At 46.9% G+C, this 21,458-nt stretch overlaps 2 protein-coding genes across 5 annotated transcripts; both read right to left on the minus strand.

Moving 5' to 3' along the window:
- Positions 1 to 875: 875 nt before the first annotated feature.
- On the minus strand, positions 876 to 13,983 carry Aarsd1 (alanyl-tRNA synthetase domain containing 1). Of its 3 annotated transcripts, none has more exons than NM_001034109.2 (12): positions 13,932 to 13,983; positions 13,686 to 13,817; positions 10,813 to 10,972; positions 8,796 to 8,853; positions 7,527 to 7,683; positions 7,316 to 7,432; positions 6,947 to 7,077; positions 6,577 to 6,643; positions 6,337 to 6,428; positions 5,887 to 5,941; positions 4,951 to 5,045; positions 876 to 3,068 (listed from the first exon to the last, which is right to left on the minus strand). In NM_001034109.2, the coding sequence occupies exons 1-12, from the start codon at positions 13,968 to 13,970 to the stop codon at positions 2,933 to 2,935; spliced, it is 1,239 nt and encodes a 412-aa protein (NP_001029281.1). In that variant the 5' UTR covers positions 13,971 to 13,983; the 3' UTR covers positions 876 to 2,932. The 3 variants fall into 3 exon arrangements, with proteins under 3 accessions (NP_001029281.1, XP_087430216.1, XP_087430215.1); XM_087574090.1 differs by having other exon boundaries at positions 2,869 to 3,068; positions 7,316 to 7,457; XM_087574089.1 differs by having other exon boundaries at positions 2,869 to 3,068; positions 10,813 to 11,188; positions 12,360 to 13,817.
- A 286-nt stretch (positions 13,984 to 14,269) lies between these two features.
- Positions 14,270 to 21,449, minus strand: Ptges3l (prostaglandin E synthase 3 like). Of its 2 annotated transcripts, NM_001399462.1 has the most exon segments (7): positions 15,000 to 15,376; positions 16,082 to 16,135; positions 18,524 to 18,613; positions 20,568 to 20,666; positions 20,778 to 20,844; positions 20,943 to 21,056; positions 21,397 to 21,449. In NM_001399462.1, coding segments are annotated over 7 exon segments (450 nt in total). In that variant the 5' UTR covers positions 21,405 to 21,449; the 3' UTR covers positions 15,000 to 15,358.
- Between the last annotated feature and the right edge of the window lie 9 nt (positions 21,450 to 21,458).

Consider the following 21,458-nt stretch of genomic DNA (forward strand, 5'->3'; position numbering starts at 1 on the left):
CTACCCCTTCCCCGAACACATAATTCTTGGCCCAGGCACTGGATTAAGAACCCTGTGACAGGGGTTGGGGATTTAGCTCAGTGGTAGAGCGCTTGCCTAGCAAGCACAAGGCCCTGGGTTCGGTCCCCAGCTCTGAAAAAAAAAAAAAAAAAAAAAAGAACCCTGTGACAGACCTAAGTGATGTCGTCAGTTATTTATCCTGCTTTACACAACTAACTTCTGTTTTCATGTCATCTGCCCCAGTGTTTATGTGTCTTCCTAATTGAGTTATTTCAGAAAGTTCCTTCTCTTAGGACACTATGCTGATGTCCCCAAGTTCAGGTCAAGAAACTGGAGGGCAGGAGTGCCTCAGCAGTAAGCCAGACAGCCTTGTTTGCCCAGCAAGGCAGGTTTATGACTTGTTCTAAGTGAGCCCAAGTTTGAATAAACCATTCGTGCTCCGAGTGGACAGAGCCCACCTGAGTGATGCCGAGCAAATGCCCCGTCTGCCATTGTCTTATTACTCCTTCCACGGTCTCAGCACTGTGTCCCCAGCTCCCCAGTGGGGTACATTGAGGCTGCAGACTTTAGGATATGATTATGTGACGCGGGCAGAGCACTCACGAATGTGGTTGGTACCCTGTAAGACGGCCAGGGTGCTGAGCTGGCTCAGTAGATAAAGTGCTTGCTGCAAGCCAGATGATCTGATTCCAGAACCCTGGATCCCGCATAAAAAGCCAGGTCCGGGTTGGCAAGATGGCTCTGCCTGTAAAGGGACTGACCTCCGAGGCTGCCAACCGGAGTGAAATCCTCAGAACACACATGGTAGAGAGAACCAATTCACACAAGTTGTTTTGTGCCATCCACAGACTTGGCATACACACAGACAAAATAAATACATATATTTTATTTATTTAAGACATTGTAAACCAACCAACTGAACAAACCAGACAAAAAAATACAAAACAAACAAAAAGCCACGCGAGGTCGTGCTGGTTCACGTCTTTAATCCTCTCAGAAGGCAGAGGCAGGTGGATCTCTGAATTCAAGGCCAGTCTGGTTTACATAGTGAGTTCCATCCAGTACAGCCAGGGCTACACAGAGAAACTGTCTCAAAACAAAACAAACAAACAAACAAACAAACAAACAGGTAAACAGGTAGGACACAGCAGCATGCATCTTTAATCCCAGCACTCCTATGGTGAGATAAGAGGCAGAGAAGGACACACACACACACACACACACACACACACCATACACACAACACATACATGTATACCTGCATTCACACGCAGATCATACACAAAGAGGACTGAAGAACTGGGAAGATGGTTCAGTTGACAAAGCTGTTGTCTTGAAGCCATGAGGAGGTAACATGATTCTGATAACCCATGTGAAAAAAAATCAGGCTTGGGGCTGGAGAGATGGCTCAATGGTTAAGAGCAGACTGTTCCTCCAGGGGTCCTGAGTTCAATTCTCAGCAACCATATGGTGGCTCACAACCATCTGTAATGGGATCTGATGCCCTCTTCTGACACATAGGTATACATGCAGATAGAGCACTTGTAGACATAAAATAAAATCTTTAAACACACACATACAGAGAGAGAGAGAAAAAGTATTGAGAGAATGTTTTTGTTTTAATCCCAAGTGTGAGATATGGGTCTACTTTGCAGCAGCTGACTATGATTTGCCTTGTGCTCTCCATAGTTTCTGCAATTGTGTGACATTTGAAATTCTGGGGCCCCTCCCTTTAGAGGGCCCTGAGCAGCAGGTGATTGTTGGTGGTGGTCATGGTTTGTTAAGCAGTCATGCACAGGGCTGGAAAGATGGCTCAGCGGTTAAGAGCACTGACTCCTCTTCCAGAGGTCCTGAGTTCGATTCCCAGCAACCACATGGTGGCTCACAGCCATCTATAGTAAGATCTGGTGCCCTCGTCTGTCATATATATATGCAGAACACTATGTATGTAATAAATAAATAGATCTAAAAAAGTTTTTTTTTAAAAAAAAGCAGTCGTGCACAAAGGAGAAAGAAGAAGAAATTAGATACCCAGACTGCAAAGATCAAACTTGCCCTAGGAACTCTATCTCCTCATCAGCAGGAAGTAGTCTAGTGATGGCACTGCTCTCTTTCCAACCCCTGACTTTTGATTCAGGGAGCTTTTTTCTTCCTTCTCTATCCTTTTTTCTCTCCTACTTAGTGTTAAGGGGTTGAAAGGGTTAAAGAAAAGGGGTGGAGAAGGGTAGAAGAAAGAAGAACCCACAAAGTAGCCAAAGACCAGTAACAGGATGGTACCTTGAGGACAACTGCTGTTGTCTCCATACACATGTTCACACATGTGTACACACATACACTGAGGTATGAAAGCCGGAAGCCTATGTCCATAATCTCAACACTTATGATTGTGAGGCCAGCCTGGGTGACAAAGACTGCCTCAAAAAAATAAAAAAAGGCTGGAGAGATGGCTCAGAGGTTGAGAGCACTGACTGCTCTTCCAGAGGTCCTGAGTTCAATTCCCAGCAACCACATGGTGGCTAACAACCATCTGTAATGGGGATCTGATACCCTCTGACACGCAGATATATATGCAGAATACTGTGTATATAATAAATATATCTTTAAACAAACCAGACAAAATAAAGCAAGGAGATTTGGATAGACTAAGCCCTGGGTCGAGTCCTGCACTAGCCATAAGCAACTATACCACAGCATGAAGCCTTAGGCAGGACCTAGATCAGTCCGCAACTTTCATTGACTTAATGTCCACTCCTGGAGGGTGCAACCTGATGGAGCCAAGCTAGAAACGATGCACAGTGCTAATCGCTCAGCACTGGAACGCAGTGTTCGGATCATGCACAGTAACATACACAGCAGTACGCAGTCATATTTGAGTCATGATATTTTACTATCCAAGCAAGTGCTGTGGTCACAGGGATGGCATCTTGGCCCCTCACTCCTCAGCACTCTGTGTGCTGACATAGTCCTGCAGAAGCGCCTGCACCTCTGCCCGTCGACTCATCTTGGTGGCCTTGCCCTGGAAGCGGCCTTTCTTCCCTGCTCCTTTGCCTTCCAAGACTTCAGCTACCCTGGAGAATGGAGAGATGGTTTCAGAGACAGTCTGTGAGAAGTCAAAAGCCAAGGGTGGTCCTCGGGTCTAGAGGGACGGACTAGGTGATTTCTAGAACTCAAAGTCTGATGCAGGAGGACTGCAAGTTTGAGGCCAGCCTCGGAGACTATTTAAGAAAACTGTCGGGGCTGGAGAGATGGCTCAGTTCTTGAGAGCACTGACTGCTCTTCCAGAGGTCCTGAGTTCAAATCCCAGCAACCACATGGTGGCTCACAACCATCTGTAATGGGATCCGATGCCCTCTTCTGGTGTGTCTGAAGGGAGGGACAGTGTACTCATATACATAAAATAAATAAATCTTTTTTTAAAAAAAGAGAAAATCGTCTATATTGGTACATACTTGAGAGGTGGTGACAGGAGAGTCAAAAGATTGGGCTACAGGATAAAACCTCGTCCAAGAAAGAGGAAAAAGGGAGGGAGGGAGGAAGGGACAGTTTACAAGCCAAACCACACTAAGGCCACCTAAGGATGCCTGTTATGAGTCTCCATTATAAATAATTATGTTTTCCTTTGATGTTTCCAAGGAACACAAACTCCAGAGAGCCAATGGTGACTGAAAATTCTAATGCCCCCAAAAGACAGGAGTCATATACCTCTGAATGTAATTAAAACAAGAACAAGAAAAAAAAAACAAGAAAAAAAAAACAGGATTATAAGAAAAAACGCTTATAATCCCAGTACTTGGGAGACAGAAGCCAGCCTGGTCTAGAGAGGGAGTTCCAGGACAGCCAGGGCTACCCAGAAAAACCATGTCTCAAAAGAAACAGAGAGAAAGAAAGAAAGAGAGAGAGAGAGGGAGAGAGGGGGGGGGGGAACTACTGGGCAGAACCAGTGCAGTGGGCTGCGCTGCACAGAGGCAGAAGCAGACAAGGGAGAGCAAAGGGCTGTGTGACTCAGAGCTCAGGGACAGCAACTACACAGGCAAAGACGCAATACCACGTGTGCATTCTTCACACAGTAAGCTCCAGGTTCCCAGCTTTGGGAGCTGTCACCCATGCTGGGTTGGGCTCTGGTGACACAGCTATCGTTGAATAATTTTTGTTCCTATAAGTAACCCTAGTAAAACCAAATGTGACTTTGTTGCTAGCTGTACTTTGGCCTGGTTTTGGATCCCAATCTGCCATGAGGAAACATTTGTTCCCAGTTCCCCAAGAACCATATCAGACAAGACCTAGCTTTAGGACTGTGGTTCTCAACCTGTGGACGATGAATGACCTGTCCACAGGGGTGGCATATCAGATATCCTGCTTCTCAGATAGTTATATTAAGATTCATAACAGTAGTAAAATTACACCTATGAAGTAGCAACAAAACGATTTTATGGTGGGGGTCACCACAGCATGAGGAAGTGTATTAAAGGATCTCAGCACTGAGAGGTTGAGAACCACTGCTTAAAAACAGAGACAAGGGCTGGAGAGATGGCTCAGCGGTTAAGAGCACCGACTGCTCTTCCAGAGGTCCTGAGTTCAATTCCCAGCAACCACATGGTGGCTCAAAACCATCTGTAATGGGATCCGATGTCCCCTTCAGGTGTGTCTGAAGACAGCGACAGTGTACTCATATACATGGAATAAATAAAATAAATCTTTAAAAAAACAAACAAACAAACAGAAGCCCTGGGCTCTGGTCTCCTTCTGCCCCTTTAAATGTGAGACCTCAAGGGCATGACATAAGGTCCAGCATTTGTCCAACGAGGTTTGCCTGTATCAGAGCACATCTGCTCAGCCTGCCTCACGTGCCTCTATGAACCAAGGACATCACAGATGTGTAAGTAGCACAAGGCTGCATCCATACGCCAGAAGTACACAGCCTCCCCACCTCACAGGAGCCACTCACATTACCTGGGCCCCAGGGTCTCCACAGCCTCTGTCGGGCCTGCCAGTAAGAAGAGCCCAGCACCTTTCTCGTCCCCCACAGTTAAGAACAGGAGGGTCTCCTAGAAGGTAGGACAAGGAGATGAGCACACATGGGGTTGACTCCCCTAAGCCCTGTGTCAAGAACAGACCATCCTCTAAACCACAGAGATGTTATCAATGATGATGCTGTAGTCTTCAACCCTGGCATGCTGGGCCAACAAGCTTTATGAGAATGGCCAGGAGGTTAAACACTAAAAGGCCGCAGAAGGCAACCATACTGAGTAGAAGAAACCTTTCACAGTCTCACTTCCACCACCCTTTCTTGTCTATGCTGAACCAGACACCCTATGCGCCATTGCCTAAACCACCATACCACTTCCTTCTGCTGGACACTCTGCTCCTTGGCTACCTGATTACCTCTAAGCAGGCTTTGTGACCTGGCCCTGAAGCCGCTCCTTCTCTTTAAGTAATGTGTTCTTCCTCCAGCATTTGTCCCTCCAAGTTACAAATGCTGACAACACCTGTCTCTTGGGCTAGACCAGCTCCGTGAGACTCAGTGCTGTGTACCGAGCAGAATCACAGAGACCTGGGCCTGAGCCCCAGGAAGCCTTCTGTAAAGGGTCTGAAGTAAGGGCAACCTCTTATGCTGGACTATGAGGATCAAGAAAGGCAGGTGAGACTTGGGGCAGAGGCTTTCAAAGGGTCTCACCAACCCGACGTTCTCACAGCACACGGATCTAGGTGGCTTTCAAGTTCTCCTAACAACAGAGATTGAACTCAGCTACTGCTTGGAAAACAATCTGGATCAAATTTTTTCAACTCTTCTTGTGTTAACCTGAAGGGACTCTGGCTAAGCTAACTCCTCATTCACACCTCCCAGGGCCTCTACATAGTGAAAGCGGACTCTCTTGTTCCTCTTACCTCTGACCCAATCTCATTGGCGATGATATTCATGAATTCAGAGTCACCCTCTTTCCTATGACAAAGGACACAGAATGAGACCCAGGAGGAAGTGGTGGTGTGACACCTTAGGAGGCCAGGTTCCTCCTCTTGAGAACTGACAGTTCTCATTGCTTCCTGTTTGAGTGCACAAAGTCCCAGGCCCCTTAGCATAGAGAAGACGCCTTCACTCTCATCGGTTTATACCCATGGAGTCCCAAGATACTCGCAGACCTGTTAGATGGTGAGGGATGCCAGGAAAAGAGCTAATGAAACCTATGTAGTTACAGTGAAGATGTTACTATCAAACCCAGAACTCAGTAGCACCCTTCCTGGGGTCTGCTCACTAGTAAACCAACCACTCAGCAACCCACACCCCAGTGTGCACTGCACTGTGGGGAGAGGCTGAGACTTGGGCCTCTCAGTTCTCACCTGTGTAGTGTGACCACGCCTCCCCAGGCTGGGCTGCTCCTGAGGGTGTGGGCAGTGTGCACAGCCAGGTCTCTAAGGAGGTTCAGGTTGTTCTGAAATGGATATGAGAACTCAGACATGCGGAAAAGATAACAGAGCGCAATCGTTATCCTCCTGTGCTGCCCTCAAACCCTTTGAGAATCCACATATGGGCCCAGGTGAGGGGCCCAGGCCCTCTTCACTCCCCACAGCACCAATCACCTTCTGCAGGAGCTTGGTGGCATTCTGGAGTTTTTTCACGGCTTCCACGTGATCCTCTGCTCCACACCTATAAGACAACGGTTAATGGAGAAGGACCAGCTGCCCAGGCCCTTCTGTGGCTGGGGACCGAAATCAATGATACCCTCCTTGCTGGGGTACCTTCTTCAAGATGGGAACATTTGACGAGGTCCTTAGCAATTGGGAGGTAGGACACGGGACTAAAGCATTCTGTGGGATCTGAGCTGCTATCCAGAGCACCTGACCCACAGGAGCAGGTCACTCTGTCTCTCCAGCAGGTGGAAATGTGAAGCCCTGGGGTGCAGGCCTTGGGAGCAGGGGGCGGGGCGGGGCAAGGCAGGGCAGGGCATACTTAAGTAGTGAGGTCAGGGCCTTTTCACTTCCATGACTTCGCTCCATCCACTTCAGTACCCGGTTCCCAGCCAGAAATATCAGGTTGCTTTTGTTCTTTTTCCCTTTCTCAGTGCCCAGAATCTTAATGACCTATACCAAGGGGGTAATACAAACAGACACACACAGACAGACATACAGACACACACAGACAGACACACAGATACACACACACACACACACCCCTCAGTGGGTCTTAGGACATAAAGGCAAGAGAGACCAGACCCCCTCTTTAGGTCTGAAGTAACAAAGGAGAGACTTGAGAGACTCACCAACCACCCCAGCCCTGCTTCCCATACTGGTCCTCAAATACTCCACAGCCCTTTCTCACCTGAAGGTCACTGAGATTGTTTACGTGCGTCCCACAGCACATGTTGGAGTCAACACCCTCGATGGTAACAACTCGAATGGGCCCAGCATGATCGTCGGGCAAGCCCCGGCCCCTCACCTGGAACAGAGGGAAGGTAACAGGGCTGTCTGAAATTTGATGAGGAGCCCTTGGAGAGCCACTCTGAGAAAACTGCTGCCGGCTCTCTTCTCACCTGCTCCACCTCAGGGTCATCGAGGCTCAGCTCTCGCACACTCACGGGCAGCCGGTCTCGGATTTTCTGATTGACACTCTGCTCGATGGCAGCTACCTGCTCAGCAGTCACAGAAGGGCTGTCCAACTCGATCACACACCGGAGTTTCCCTAATTCCCTGTCAGAACAAGAAGCTTAGGCACAGCATGCTGGGAGTTCCTGAGGCGTGTTCACACTGAGCCTGAAGGTGCGAGCCCAGAATCCTAATGCTTGGGAGATGGAGGGAGGACTGGACTTTAAGATTGCCTGCACAGGGGCTGGGGATTTAGCTCAGTGGTAGAGCGCTTACCTAGGAAGCGCAAGGCCCTGGGTTCGGTCCCCAGCTCAAAAAAAAAAAAAAAGATTGCCTGCACATACACAGTGAGTTGAGGCTCCCATAACAAAAGAGGTGGGGGCCACACTTATCCGGACTCAGGAGGCTAATGGCTGTGAGTTCAAGGCCAGCCTCAAACTACAAAGTCAGCCAGGGCTATTTAGAAAGAATCTTTAAGAGCACTTGCCTAGGAAGCGCAAGGCCCTGGGTTCGGTCCCCAGCTCCAAAAAAAAAAAGAATCAAAAAAAAAAAAAAAAAAAAAAAGAAAGAATCTTTAAAAAAAAAAAAAAAAGCATATAAATGATTTTATTGGATACACACACACACACAGCCCCATAAGTAAAGACTGCCATTCCATTTTACAAAGGAAGCACAATAAAGAACAGGACGACTGGAGAGATGGCTCAATGGTTAAGAGCACTAACTGTTCTTCCAGAGGTCCTGAGTTCAATTCCCAGCAACCACATGGTGGCTCGCAATCATCTGTAATGGGATCCAATGCCCTCTTCTGATGTGTCTGAAGACAGTGACAGTGTACACACATACATAAATAAATAAAAAATCTAAAAAAAAAAATAGGGGTTGGGGATTTAGCTCAGTGGTAGAGCGCTTGCCTAGGAAGCGCAAGGCCCTGGGTTTGGTCCCCAGCTCCGAAAAAAAGAACTAAAAAAATAAATAAAGAAAAAAAATAAAGAACAGGACCAAAGCCAAGCAATGGTGGAATCAATTTTTCTCTGGGCTCTAAACTCTGTTGTTTCCCAATCAAAGGCAGATGTCTGTCTCATCCTACATTTCTCCTAAGAGACACAAGAGCATCCATGAGCCAGTCTTCAAAAGACAGGCACCTTGAACAGTGTCCTTCCCTTTCCTGTCCTAACCTGGCACGGGGACCTAGCACACCGTGTGCCTCTACTCACCATGATGTTGTCTTCAGCCCAAAGAGAAGGTCAGCAACAGCGGTGATGAGATGTTGCCCTGAGCCAAGAGTGAGACAGGAGCAAAGTGAAAAGCCCAGCCACACATCCCATAATGTCATCTCAGACACTCAACCAAAGGCCGGACAGGCATTTTTACTGAAAACCATAAGGGCTGAAGTCTGTCTCAGTGACAGAGTGCTTGCTTAGTAAGTATAATGTTCTAAGTCCATTCCCAGCACTGAGGAAGGGGTGGGGAGTATAGAAGACAGACAGACAGACAGACAGATCGATCCATGATTGGCTTGAGAATTCGCCCTATAGCTTTACAATGGTACTTCACAATAACTTGCCAAGGCAAAGTATCTCCTCAGAAGTGGGGTCTGAGTTGGAGTTCTGGTGTGTGGCATTCATTCATCTGACAAATGTTTACTGAACACCTACCACATGCAGCATACAGAGCTCGACTTCCAAGGTGCACCTGCACTCCTGACTGATGAGAAGGAAGAAGGCAGTAAGAGAGAAGAGGGAGAATTAAGAGGGAAGACGTAAAGAACTGGCAAAGCCTTGAGGAGGAAACAGTAGTCTGTTCAAAAAGATGGATGCAGTGGGAGGTGCAGACAGCAAGCTGTGGGGGTCCTGATGAGGTCAGAATATATATGCAAGGTCTGTAGGCCTTGGTAACAGCTTTATACACAAGAACAACAGGAAGATTTTGAAGAGCAACGGAGTGAGGTGATCTCATTTTCTTTTTTTTTTTTTCTTTTCTTTTTTTCGGAGCTGGGGACCAAACCCAGGGCCTTGCGCTTACTAGGCAAGCGCTCTACCACTGAGCTAAATCCCCAACCCCTTCTTTTATTTTTTTAAAGATTGTTGAGGCTGCTCTGTGGCAGAGGGCTTGGCTAGCACAAGCAAGGCCCTGGGTGCAACCACCAGCAGCAGTACAAGGAAATAAAAGGACTGCTCTGTGGCATGAGGCCCTGGATTTCGCCCCTAATGTGAGGAAAAGAAAAGGCAGTTTGGGCTGAGGTACAGAGGAGCAAGACTGCACATGAGGAAACCAGTCAGAGGTCCACAGGGAAGATGGCGAGTGTGGGGACTGGGACGACTGTGGTAGAAGGAAGTAGAAAGATAATTGAGGATAGATGGAGACACTCAGTTACTGCCGCACTGTCTCCAGTGAGGCATCTGGAATGACCTGAGTGGCTGAGGAGATGCTGAATGAATGACCCAAGAGACTGGGGAGATGCTGTGAGAGATTGGGGAGATGCTGTGAGAGACGGGGAGATGCTGTGAGAGACGGGGAGATGTTGTGAGAGACGGGGAGATGCTGTGAGAGACGGGGAGATGCTGTGAGAGACTGGGGAGATGCTGTGAGAGACTGGGGAGATGCTGAGAGAGACAGGGAGATGCTGTGAGAGATTGGGGAGATGCTGAGAGAGACAGGGAGATGCTGTGAGAGACTGGGGAGATGCTGTGAGAGACAGGGAGATGCTGTGAGAGATTGGGGAGATGCTGTGAGAGATTGGGGAGATGCTGTGAGAGACAGGGAGATGCTGTGAGAGATTGGGGAGATGCTGTGAGAGACAGGGAGATGCTGTGAGAGACAGGGAGATGCTGTGAGAGACAGGGAGGAGATGCTGTGAGAGACAGGGAGATGCTGTGAGAGACAGGGAGATGCTGTGAGAGACAGGGAGATGCTGTGAGAGACAGGGAGGAGATGCTGTGAGAGACAGACCCATAGGGTTGAAGGAGAGAATTGAATTCCACAAGTTGTCCTCTGGCCTCCACAGGCATAATGACATGTGCTTTCCCCCTTCCCCTGTTAAATTAAATTGAACAAAATTAAAAAGGAGGGAAAAAGGCCAACAGTTCTTCTGGAACTTTAACCTTCATGTTGTTTTCACAATATTCCCTCCATACTGCCTGGATCCCTAGAGACCTGCAACCCCAGCTCAGACATTGTCACGTGGCTATTCACAGCCTATCTTCCTGGATGTCCCTGCCCTGTGGCCCTTACCTGAATGCTGCTGCATGTGGTCAAACCTCCGCTCCCAGTCCACCCGGACCTGGACCTGACTCCCAGGGGACAGAGGTGTCTGCGTGAAGTGATCGGCCTGGGCCCCACGACGGGTCACCCTCAGCACAGAGATGTCATTGATGGTGCCACGGTCATCAGGCTAGGGGAAAGAAGTAATCAACCTTGGGGCAGGGCTCACCCTACCTAGATGAGAAAAGCCTCCAAGGGAAGCTCTCAGAGAGACAGACCCAGAATCTGAGCCTCCTAGTCGAAGAGAAGACAATGTCAAATGAGGGGGGCCCACTTGACTCCCTGACGGGATTCTCTTTTCTTTCTTTCTTTCTTTCTTTTTTTTCTTTTCTTTTTTTTTTCGGAGCTGGGGACCGAACCCAGGGCCTTAGGCAAGCGCTCTACCACTGAGCTAATTCCCCAACCCCCTGACGGGATTCTCTGTCCTCGATTTGAACACCTATATGTGTTGTTTTTGGGGGCAGAAAAGCAGAATTAAAACCAAAGGAAATACACCCAGCACTGAAGATTTTAGTAAAACTCAAAAGATCCTAAATCCTTTCTGTTGGCACCTTAAATTAGTGGTTCTCAACCTGTGGGTCACGACCCCTTGGAAGTTTGTATAACCTTTTCAAGGGGTCATACATGAGATATCCTGAATATTTGATATTTATGTCACAATTCATAACTGCAAAATTTCATTACGAAGTAGTAACAAAATAATTTTATGGTGGAGCGGCGTCACAACATGAGGAACTGGGTTAAAGGGTAGCAGCATTAGGAAGGGTGAGAACCACTGACTTGGTTATATTTAACAGTCTAAAGTGGGGGTTGGGGATTTAGCTCAGTGGTAGAGCGCTGGCCTAGCAAGCGCAAGGCCCTGGGTTCGGTCCCCAGCTCTGAAAAAAAAGAAAAAAAAAAAAAAGTCTAAAGTGGTCTGAGTGTTCCTGCCTTTAACCACACATACCTCAGCATTGGCACCAGAATTAGATTAAACAATATCATTCATTATTTAGAAAGTATCCAGGGCTGGAGAGATGGTCCAGCTGTGAAGAGCACTGACTCCCCCTCCAGAGGTTCTGAGTTCAAACCCCAGCAACCACATGGTGGCTCACAACCATCTGTAATGGGATTTGATGCCCTTTTCTGGTGTGCATGAAGACAGCTACAGTGTGCTTATATAAATAAAATAAATGAATCCTTTAAGAAAATAATAGAAAAGTATCTAGTGCCAGCTGCTACAAGCTATCCAAATAACATGTAGATAAGATACACAGATCTCGCCACAGAAACTCAATCTAAAGAGACCTAACAGTCTGGGAAATCAGGAAGACAAGGAAGTAATGTCTAATAGGGAAAATTCAGGGCTGGCAGGATTACAGGTTAGAGATAGATCAGTGATTAAGAACATTGACTGCGGGGGCTGGGGATTTAGCTCAGTGGTAGAGCGCTTACCTAGGAAGCGCAAGGCCCTGGGTTCGGACCCCAGCTCCGAAAAAAAGAACCAAAAAAAAAAAAAAAGAACACTGACTGCGGGCTGGAGAGATGGCTTAGCGGTTAAGAGCACTCACTGCTCTTCCAGAGGTCCTGAGTTCAAATCCCAGCAACCACATGGTGGCTCACAGCCATCTGTAATGAGATCTGATGCTCTCTTCTGGTGTGTCTGAAGATAGCTACAGTGTACTCATATATAATAAATAAATAATTTTAAAAAAAAAGAAAGAACACTGACTGCTCTTCCAGGGGTCCTGAGTTCAATTCCCAGCAACCACACGGTGGCTCACAACCATCTGTAATGGGATCCACTGCCCTCTTCTGGTGTGTCTGAAGACAGCTACAGTGTACTTACATAAAATAAATAAGTAAATCTTTAAAAAAATAATAAAAATAAGAAGAAGCATTCTATAGACACGGGGGTCAAGGGGCTTTCTTTAGCAGATCAGATGTGGGATGTGGGAAAATAAGGAACTGATAAAAATAAAAAATAAAAAGCAAAACCTGGGGCTCCTCCCAACCCCCACACGGGTCTACCGAATTCCTCTTTGCCTCAGATCCTCCACAGTTCATTGGTTTCCTGAAAGGAGACTATACCTTCCTAGACCCTCCAAGGCCCTCTGAACTAGCATCAATCACCCTTCCAAAGCTCTCTAGCTTGTCCTCAGCACGCACAAGATCAGGCACTACAGCACTGCCCGTTACACTTATGTAGATTCAGTGATTCTTTCAAGGTTTCACTGACCTTGTTTATACCATCAACCCGGCTGGTAAAAAAGACCCCTCCTATAACGCCCACTTTGGGCGGCACTCTTGTTTCCAAAGCTGTAGCTAGGCTCTCCCTCAGAGCACTGAAAGGTCTCTCTGTAAAGGCAATGCCCCTCTTCTGAACTCTCCGAGCAGCAACTTAGTCGCTGTAAAATGTTTCGTGCTGATTTCCATCTCAGGGCCTTTGCACAGTTATTCTGTCTACCCGAAATATTTCTCTTGCCCCAGAACCACTAAATACCTGCACTGGCTTACCCCTTTCCTTCACAGACAACTACCGAGTAGTCCAGAAGGTTCTCTGCAGAGGCGAGCATTCCACCACTCTTTCCCTTTACCAAGCTTATTTCTAGTGACATTGTCATTACTTACACCTGGCATACAGGCATTTAATAGCACTGTCTTGTTCAGTCTATTTAAGCGCCTGGAATATGACACACTGCATGTGTCTTGTCTATATAAGCATGTGCTGAATGAATAACACAATGAACGCACGTCCCTCTGATTTACTGAGGCTGGGAAAGGGCGAGCGCATTTTCTGCAGGAGCGAACTGGAATGTGGGCGTTCCTGAGGGGGGTGGTCGGGCTGAGGCTGCTCCTAGTACCTGGCCCCCACCCTCGGGGAAAAGCAGGGTGTCTTCCAGAACCACTTGGAAACCGCTCAGCACTTCTTTCTTGCTGCCGTTCCCGTCCGTCTGTAGCTCGGCGGGACAGCAAGAGACCACGGTGGTGGTGAACTGCGCGGAGAGAGGAGTGTACGCATTATCCTCTTACGCCGAGACTGGAGCTTGCATCCACCCTCCCTCCCGATGGCACCCTCGTCCTTAGGACCCTCGCCCACCGGTCCGCACCTCCCGTGCGTAGCTGTCGCGCTGACACAGGAACGCCATCGCAGTCTTCTAGGCCAGAGATAATCCGCGCGCGCAGAAAAGCCGGGCGGCGGACGGAGAGCGATGTGGGACAAATTTTCTTAAGCGTTACTAAGCTCAGCCAGAAGGGCTACGGTTTTAACAAATTTACCAAAACTGCTAACTGTAGGTGTTCTGTGTTGCTTTGTCACCGTTTTGAGAGCCACAAAATTAAATTCACAGCTCCAACTAAGATGTTATTCAGTTCCTGAGGCCTTGTAATTTGGCCAGCAGAGGCCCTGCTCCATAGAGGTGGAAATGAGAGGGCCGGACACAAGGCACATATGTTAATATTTTATTTAAAACCAATATCCATAAGATTTCATCATGTAACTTTTTTAAAGCCAAAGGGAAGAAATTCAACTCAGAAAGCTATGGTTTATGATAATTTGGATTTGAGGGGTTGTTTGTTTTGTTTTGTTTGAGACAGGGTTTCACTGTGTAACTGTTCTGGCTGTCTTGGAACTTGCATGATAGACCAGGCCTCGAAGTCACAGAGATCCTCCTGCCTCTGCCTTTAAAGTGCTGGGATGAAATGCATTCACCACAACTGTCCAGCGATAATTTGGACTTTTAAAATATATATATATATTTTTTTTTTGGTTCTTTTTTTTTTTTTTTTTTTTCGGAGCTGGGGACCGAACCCAGGGCCTTGCGAATATTTTATTTTTTTAAAGATTTATTTTATGTAACCACTGAGCCATCTCTCTAGCCCTAAAATATTTTATTTTTTACTTATGTGTATGTGCACCAAATTACAGGTGGTTGTGAGCCACCTGGTGTGGGCACTGAGAACGAAACTCTCATTTTCTGAAAACAAACAAACAAACAAAAACACTACTATATACTCTTGACCACAGAGGTACAGGAAGCTAAAGGTCCAGGGGTCACAGGGACCAATCTGGGTGAGATGAAGTCTGTGTAACATCTTCCCACTGCAAAAGTAGCCAGAAGCTCTGAGAAAGAAGGGGCTTTCCACAGGGAGGGGAAAGTGCAAGAAGGAAAGAGAAGGATCATTCCTAGAATTTATTATAATCTCTTTCTTCTTTGGCCTTTGCTTTACCACATATAAACACGTGTCCCAAAAACCCAAGCATCCCAAGCACAGATTCTTAGTCAAATCAGTGGGAAGTCAGCAGCCCCACTTGTCAGCTCCCCACCCCATCTGATGCAGGACCACACTTAGGTGCCCAGGGGGAAGACCTAACACATGGAGAGGGACCCTTCAGAGAGAGCTTCTGGAAGAGTTCCGAGGTCTCTGTGGATCCTGATGCACAAGGAAGTAGTTGAAGGACAGCCCATCCTAGCTCCTCAGCACGACAGGAGGTAGCTACAGCCTCCTCCCCAGGTCCACTGTCACAGAGAGCTAGTTAGTTGTCAGAATCATCCTGGAAGGAGAAGACAAAGCACCTGTGGTTTCTATGGCGACCTTTACAGATGCTGCTCACCTGCCCTGCTCTCTTAAAATCCCAAGTCATGTCTCTTAGGAGGCTAACTTTGGGGAATGAGGTAAAGCACCAGGACTCAGTAAACAGGACTCTAATGTGTGCTACTTGTTTTGAGGATTTCAAATGGTGTTACTGCTCTGAAGAGTGTAGGCACTCCTGTTCTAGGGTGGGGAGGAAGAAGCAGGAGGCTGAGAGAACAGACTCAGACTTAGTTTACCATGCAGAGAACTACCGTGCGCCAGAGAATGGGATACACATTCTTATATGTTTGTGGGTTTTTTTTTCCTCCTCTTCCTTTTTGGGACTTATTCATGGTGGGAACTCTCCCACTGAGCTGAATCCAGCCTTAATAAATCTTTATTTATTTATTTATTTATTTATTTATTTATTTATTTATTTATTATGTATACATCATACAGCTTTCTGCCTGCATGTATACAACTACAGGCCAGAAGAGGGCACCAGACCTGATTATAGGTGGTTGTGAGCCACCATGTGGTTGCTGAGAATTGAACTCAGGACCTCTGGAAGAGCAGTCAGTGCTCTTAACCTCTGAGCCATCTCTCCAGCCCCCGGATCCAGCTTTAAAGTGCTGTTTGTAAAGGGTAAAGGGAAACTGAAAGACCTAGGGAAAGTATTACTTACGTCCAGATCATCCATGGCAGGGGGAGGTCTCTTAGTGCTGACCTTGTTCAAAAGCTAATGGGAAAAGAAACGGTCACAAGAGAGGAGGGGTGAGGGAAGAACGGTCTGAATGTTAGTAGAGAGATTAAGACCACTTGCTGCTCTCTAAGACAACCTGCCTTTGGTTCCCAGAACCTACCTGGTGGCTTACAAAAGTTAACCTCAGACAGGGTAAATATGCTGGCACTTGCTTGCAATAGTAGAACTTAACAAGTAGAGGCAGGAAGATCAGGAGTTCAAGGCCAGCCTAAGCTCACTACAAGGCCAGCCTGGGCTTCATGAGACCCTGACTCAAAAGCACCGGGGCCAGCCAGTGGTGATACTTCCTTTTAATCCCAGCACTCAGGAGGCAGCGGCAGGCAGAGCTCTGTGAGTTTGAGGCCCCCCAGGTCTATAAAGCTTGTTCCAGGACATTCAGGGCTACACAGAGAAGTCCTGTCTTAAAACAAAACAAAAAGGGGGAAGGCGTGCAGGGCCTAGAGAGTTGGCTCGATGGTTAAGAGCACTTACATTGTAACCAAGTTCAGTTCCCAGCACCATGTCAGACAGTTGTGCTCTCAGACTTCCTCCCTCACCTGAGTACACATGGCTCACAGAACTCCTTAAGGCACACATAAACATGATAAAAATACTGGGCTGGAGAGATGGCTCGGTGGTTAAGGGTACTGAACGCTCTTCCAGAGGTCCTGAGTTCAATTCCCAGCAACCACATGGTGGCTCACAACCATCTGTAATGGGGTCTGATGCCCTCTTCTGGTGAGTCTGAAGATAGCTACAGTGTACTCATACAAATATAATAAACAAGGGGTTGGGGATTTAGCTCAGTGGTAGAGCGCTTGCCTAGCAAGCACAAGGCCCTGGGTTCGGTCCCCAGCTCCAAAAAAAAAAAAAAAAAAAAAAAAGAAAAGAAAGGAAAAGAGAAGAAAAGAAAAGAAAAAATACCAAACCATGATGAAAATTAAAAAAAAAAACTAATTTAAAGTGGGTGTCACAGACCAATAATTCTAGCATTCACAAAGCTGAGGTGGGAGGGTAGGAAGTTCAAGACCAGCTTAAGCTACATAGGATGACCTTGTCTTACAAAGGAAAAAAAAATCATCTTAAACACACTCAGAAGGAACCCTCCATGTCAATCCAGGTCTGGGGTCTGTGAGTTCTTTTACAATTTGAATTAAGGAGTTTCTGGTCTTCTAAAACCAAACCACACATGGCAGGCGCTGTTTATGGGGAACCGGTGACTTGTGAGCTTTATGGTGGTTAGTATTAGATTCCTATGAACCTTACTAGCTTAGGAAACCACCTAGAATCACACATGAGAACAACAACTATAGAGCGGTGGGAGAGGTTTTGTTACATTTTTACAGAATGCTGACACTGCTCTACAAACAGTAAATGAGGCTGTGGGGCATTTTACCAATATGGTCCCGCAAGATGGCTCAATAAGAATAGGCAACTGCTGCCAAGCCTGACAATATGAGTTCAATTCCTGGGACCTCCATGTTGGAAATAGAAAACAGACTCCCAAAATGTGTCTTCTGTTCTCCACATGGGTACCGGGGCTTGTGTGCATTTGTCCTTCCCAATAGATAAATAAACCAATGCATAAATAAAATTATCACATTGGTGGGTTTATTTATTTAAAGAATGGTTTTGTTTTGTTTTGTTTTGTTTTTTGGAGCTGAGGACCAAACCCAGGGCCTTACCACTGAGCTAAATCCCCAACCCCTAAAGAATGGTTTTTGAAGGCAGGGTTCTCTGTGTAGCCCTGGCTGTCCTAGAACTCACTCTGTAGACCAGGCTAGCCTCGAACTCAGAGATCAGCCTGTCTCTGCCTCCTGAGTGCTGGGATTAAAGGCCTGTGCCAACACCACCAGGCTGGTTTGTTTGTTTGTTTGTTTGTTTGTAAAGATGGCTCAAAACTAAGAGTACCTGCTTCTCCTCCAGAGGATTCAAGTTTTATTTCCAATGCACACATCAGACAATTCACAACCACTGTAACTCTGGGGGTCCAACACACAACACACTTAAATAAAAATAACCCTAAGCAAGGTAGAACACACCCTTAACCCCAATACTAGGGAGGCAAAAGTGGATGCCTTGAGTTTGAGGCCAGTCTGGTCTATAGAGTGAGTTCCAGACTACTCCATGGTTAAGATCCTGTCTCGAAAATAGATAAATAATAAATCTTTCATTTTTCTTCTTTTAAATGTCGCTAATACTAATTTCTCTCGTTTCTGATAAATATGCAATGAATCAAATGTACAGGATATTAGCACCAGTGAGTGGCCTGCTGAGGGAGTCCCAGTATCCCCGCCTGGGACTACTCAGTGGTAGATTCCACAGCAGAGATGTGCACATAGACACAGAATGGTGAAGATGAGTGGCAGGTGCTGTGCGTCATACCTCTGCATAGTGTTCCACCTGCGCCAGCTCCATCTCGTCATCTCCTTCCCAGTCTCTCCAGTTATCGAAGTCCACAGAGAGCCACACGGGCTGTGAGAAGAAGCACAGACAGTCACAGCAGGGAGGACAGGAGCAACGGTGCAGGGAAAGGGTTGGGACGTGTGCACAGGTGGGGACCTCAGAGGGAAAGGTCAGTGTGGTACAGTGCTCCAACGTGTCCCACAAGCCGCAGCCACAAATGTTCACCGGCACTTACTTGGTGCCAAACACGACGCCAAAAACACAGGGTCTGAAAAAAACCCAGAGTTCTACCCTCCAGGGGTTGATGGACTGGGGCGGTCAACAGAACACAGAGCATCCTGGGACTCAACCAAGCAAGACTTCTGAGGTGCCGTGAGCTGGGAACTGAACCTGAGTCTTTGGAAGAGCAGCTTCTGCTTTTAAAAACTGGGTTTCTCGGGCTGGAGAGTTGGCTCAGTGGTTAAGAGCACTGTCTGCTCTTCCAGAGGTCCTGAGTTCAATTCCCAGCAACCACATGGTGGCTCACAACCATCTGAAATGGGACACTGTGTGTCTAAAGACAGCTACAGTGTACTCATATAAAATTTTAAAAAAAGATTTTAAAAACTGGGTTTCTCTAGCCAGGTGTGGTGGCACATTCCTTTAAACCCAGCAGTCAAGATGGCAGAGGTAGGTGGATTTCCAAGTTTTGAGTCTAGTCTGGTCTACAAATTGAGTTCTAGGACAGACAGGGTCGTTACACAGAGAAACCCTATCTTGAAAAACCAAAATCCAGAGAGAGAGAGAGAGAGAGAGAGAGAGAGAGAGAGAGAGAGACCCAAAATTCAAAACAAAACTGGGTCATCTCTCATAGTTTACAATAAAAATACTAAAATCTTATTTGTTTGTTTTTTCCTTTCTTTTCTTTTTTTTTTTTTTTTTTTTTTTTTCGGAGCTGGGGACTGAACCCAGGGCCTTGCGTTTGCTAGGCAAGCGCTCTTACCACTGAGCTAAATCCCAACCCCCAGAATCATTTTTTTTTTCTTTTTTTCGGAGCTGGGGACCGAACCCAGGGCCTTGCACTTGCTTGGCAAGCGCTCTACCACTGAGCTAAATCCCCAACCCCCCAGAATCATTTTTTAACTATGGAAAAAAACCTACTGAATGAATGTAAAAGCGAGATTCAGCCAGCAGGTGGCCAACTTTCAGCTTTTAGAGGAGTAGTTGCTACCAAAGGGTCTTCCGTGTGGGAGAGACAAACTCAAGGTTATATTTAACAGAGCGCACTGGGAACAATGGAATGAGTGGCTTAGAAATGAGACAGAAAATATGGGACAAAGTCAGGCATAGGAATGCCTATGTCATGCACACGCTTGTAATGTCAAAAGGATAGCAAGTTCAAGGCCAGCCTCAGTAACAAAGAAAGAGCCTGACTCAAAAACAAAAGCAAGGGGTTAGGGATTTAGCTCAGTGGTAGAGCGCTTGCCTAGCAAGCGCAAGGCCCTGGGTTCGGTCCCCAGCTTTGAAAAAAAAAAAAAAAAAGAAAGAAAAAAAAAAAACAAAAGCAAACACAGACAAAAACCTACTTCTCAGGCTGGGGAGATGGCTCAGTGATTCAGAGCACTGACTGCTCTTTCAGAGGTCCTGAGTTCAATTCCCAGCAACCACATGGTGGCTCACAACCACCTGTGATGACATCTGATGTCCTCTTCTGGTGTATCTGAAGACAGCAACAGTGTACTCACATACGTAAGATAAATAAATCTTTAAAAACAAACAAACAAAAACAAAACAAAACAAACAAACAAACAAAAAAAACCAAACGAACAAAAACCTACTTCTCCCAGCAAACCCTGATGGATGGTGTCTAGACTAGAAGGAAATACAAAATACATAGATTCCAGAATATTTGGGAGATCAAATACACAGGACCCAGAGGACTCCCTCAATAGTGACTTGAAAGAAGGCAAACACCATTCCAGATATAACTGATACCTGGGTGCACAGAGAGAGCACAGCACTAGACCACTCCCTACACACTCACCTTTATATCCTCCTTGGTGAGTCGAGGCCAGGGCACCTTCTCCTTCCATTTCCTCACAAAACAAGTAATGGAGCGACCAGAGCGCTTATCCTGGGAGTCCTGTCAGACAGGATGCCTCACTTTTAGAGACTGAGTTTTAGGATAAACCTCCAGTTTCCTTGCTTGGCCAGCCTTTCTGTCCAGATCTGATTATCCTTACCCTGCCCTCACCTTGGAGTTCACTTTGGCATAGAACTCAATCTCGTTGTACAGCTCCACACCATCACCATTCCTGCAGCTAAAGATACGGTAAAGAGAAATAGGAAGTGATGGGACAAGTTTTTGAAAGACCAGGAAGATAGGAACAGTTCTTGAGACGCCAGGCCAGTCTACTACCTGAACACGATGCGGTGGTCCTCAATGAGCACACTGACGTCAGTGCTGTCCTCAACGCAAAACTCCATGAAAACATATTTGGGTCTGTCGTACCACAGAGTCCGGGCGTGCTGCCTGAAGAGGTTGGAGGTGGGGCTTGGTAGGGGTGGGCAAGACTGAAGGCAATATGGAAAGGTAGAGGGAGGAGACCAGAGAGTCGTGTGCGGTGCCATTGAACCAGTCAGGGGAGTGGTGGGAGTGAGTGGAGGTGGCGAGAATAAACCCAGAGAGACAAGGGAAGTAAGGAATTCGAAAGTACATTCAGATCCCACAACGCCTCTCACCCAGTCACAGAGACCTGGAGTCTGGGGCTCTGACGGGAATCAACAGCCTCTACAAGATGAGGGGCAGAAAATCTGCAGGGAAACGGGCAGGAGAGTATGTAGGTCCTGTACTAAGACGGCCTGAAACTCACCGTTCCATGGTGGCTCCAAGCTGCCCCGTGGCTTTTGGAGTCCCAAGAAAGGCCTCTATCTT

This window comes from Rattus norvegicus, chromosome 10, assembly GCF_021556685.1.
Source record: "Rattus norvegicus strain SHRSP/BbbUtx chromosome 10, alternate assembly SHRSP_T2T, whole genome shotgun sequence".
Classification (NCBI taxonomy): Eukaryota; Metazoa; Chordata; class Mammalia; order Rodentia; family Muridae; genus Rattus; species Rattus norvegicus.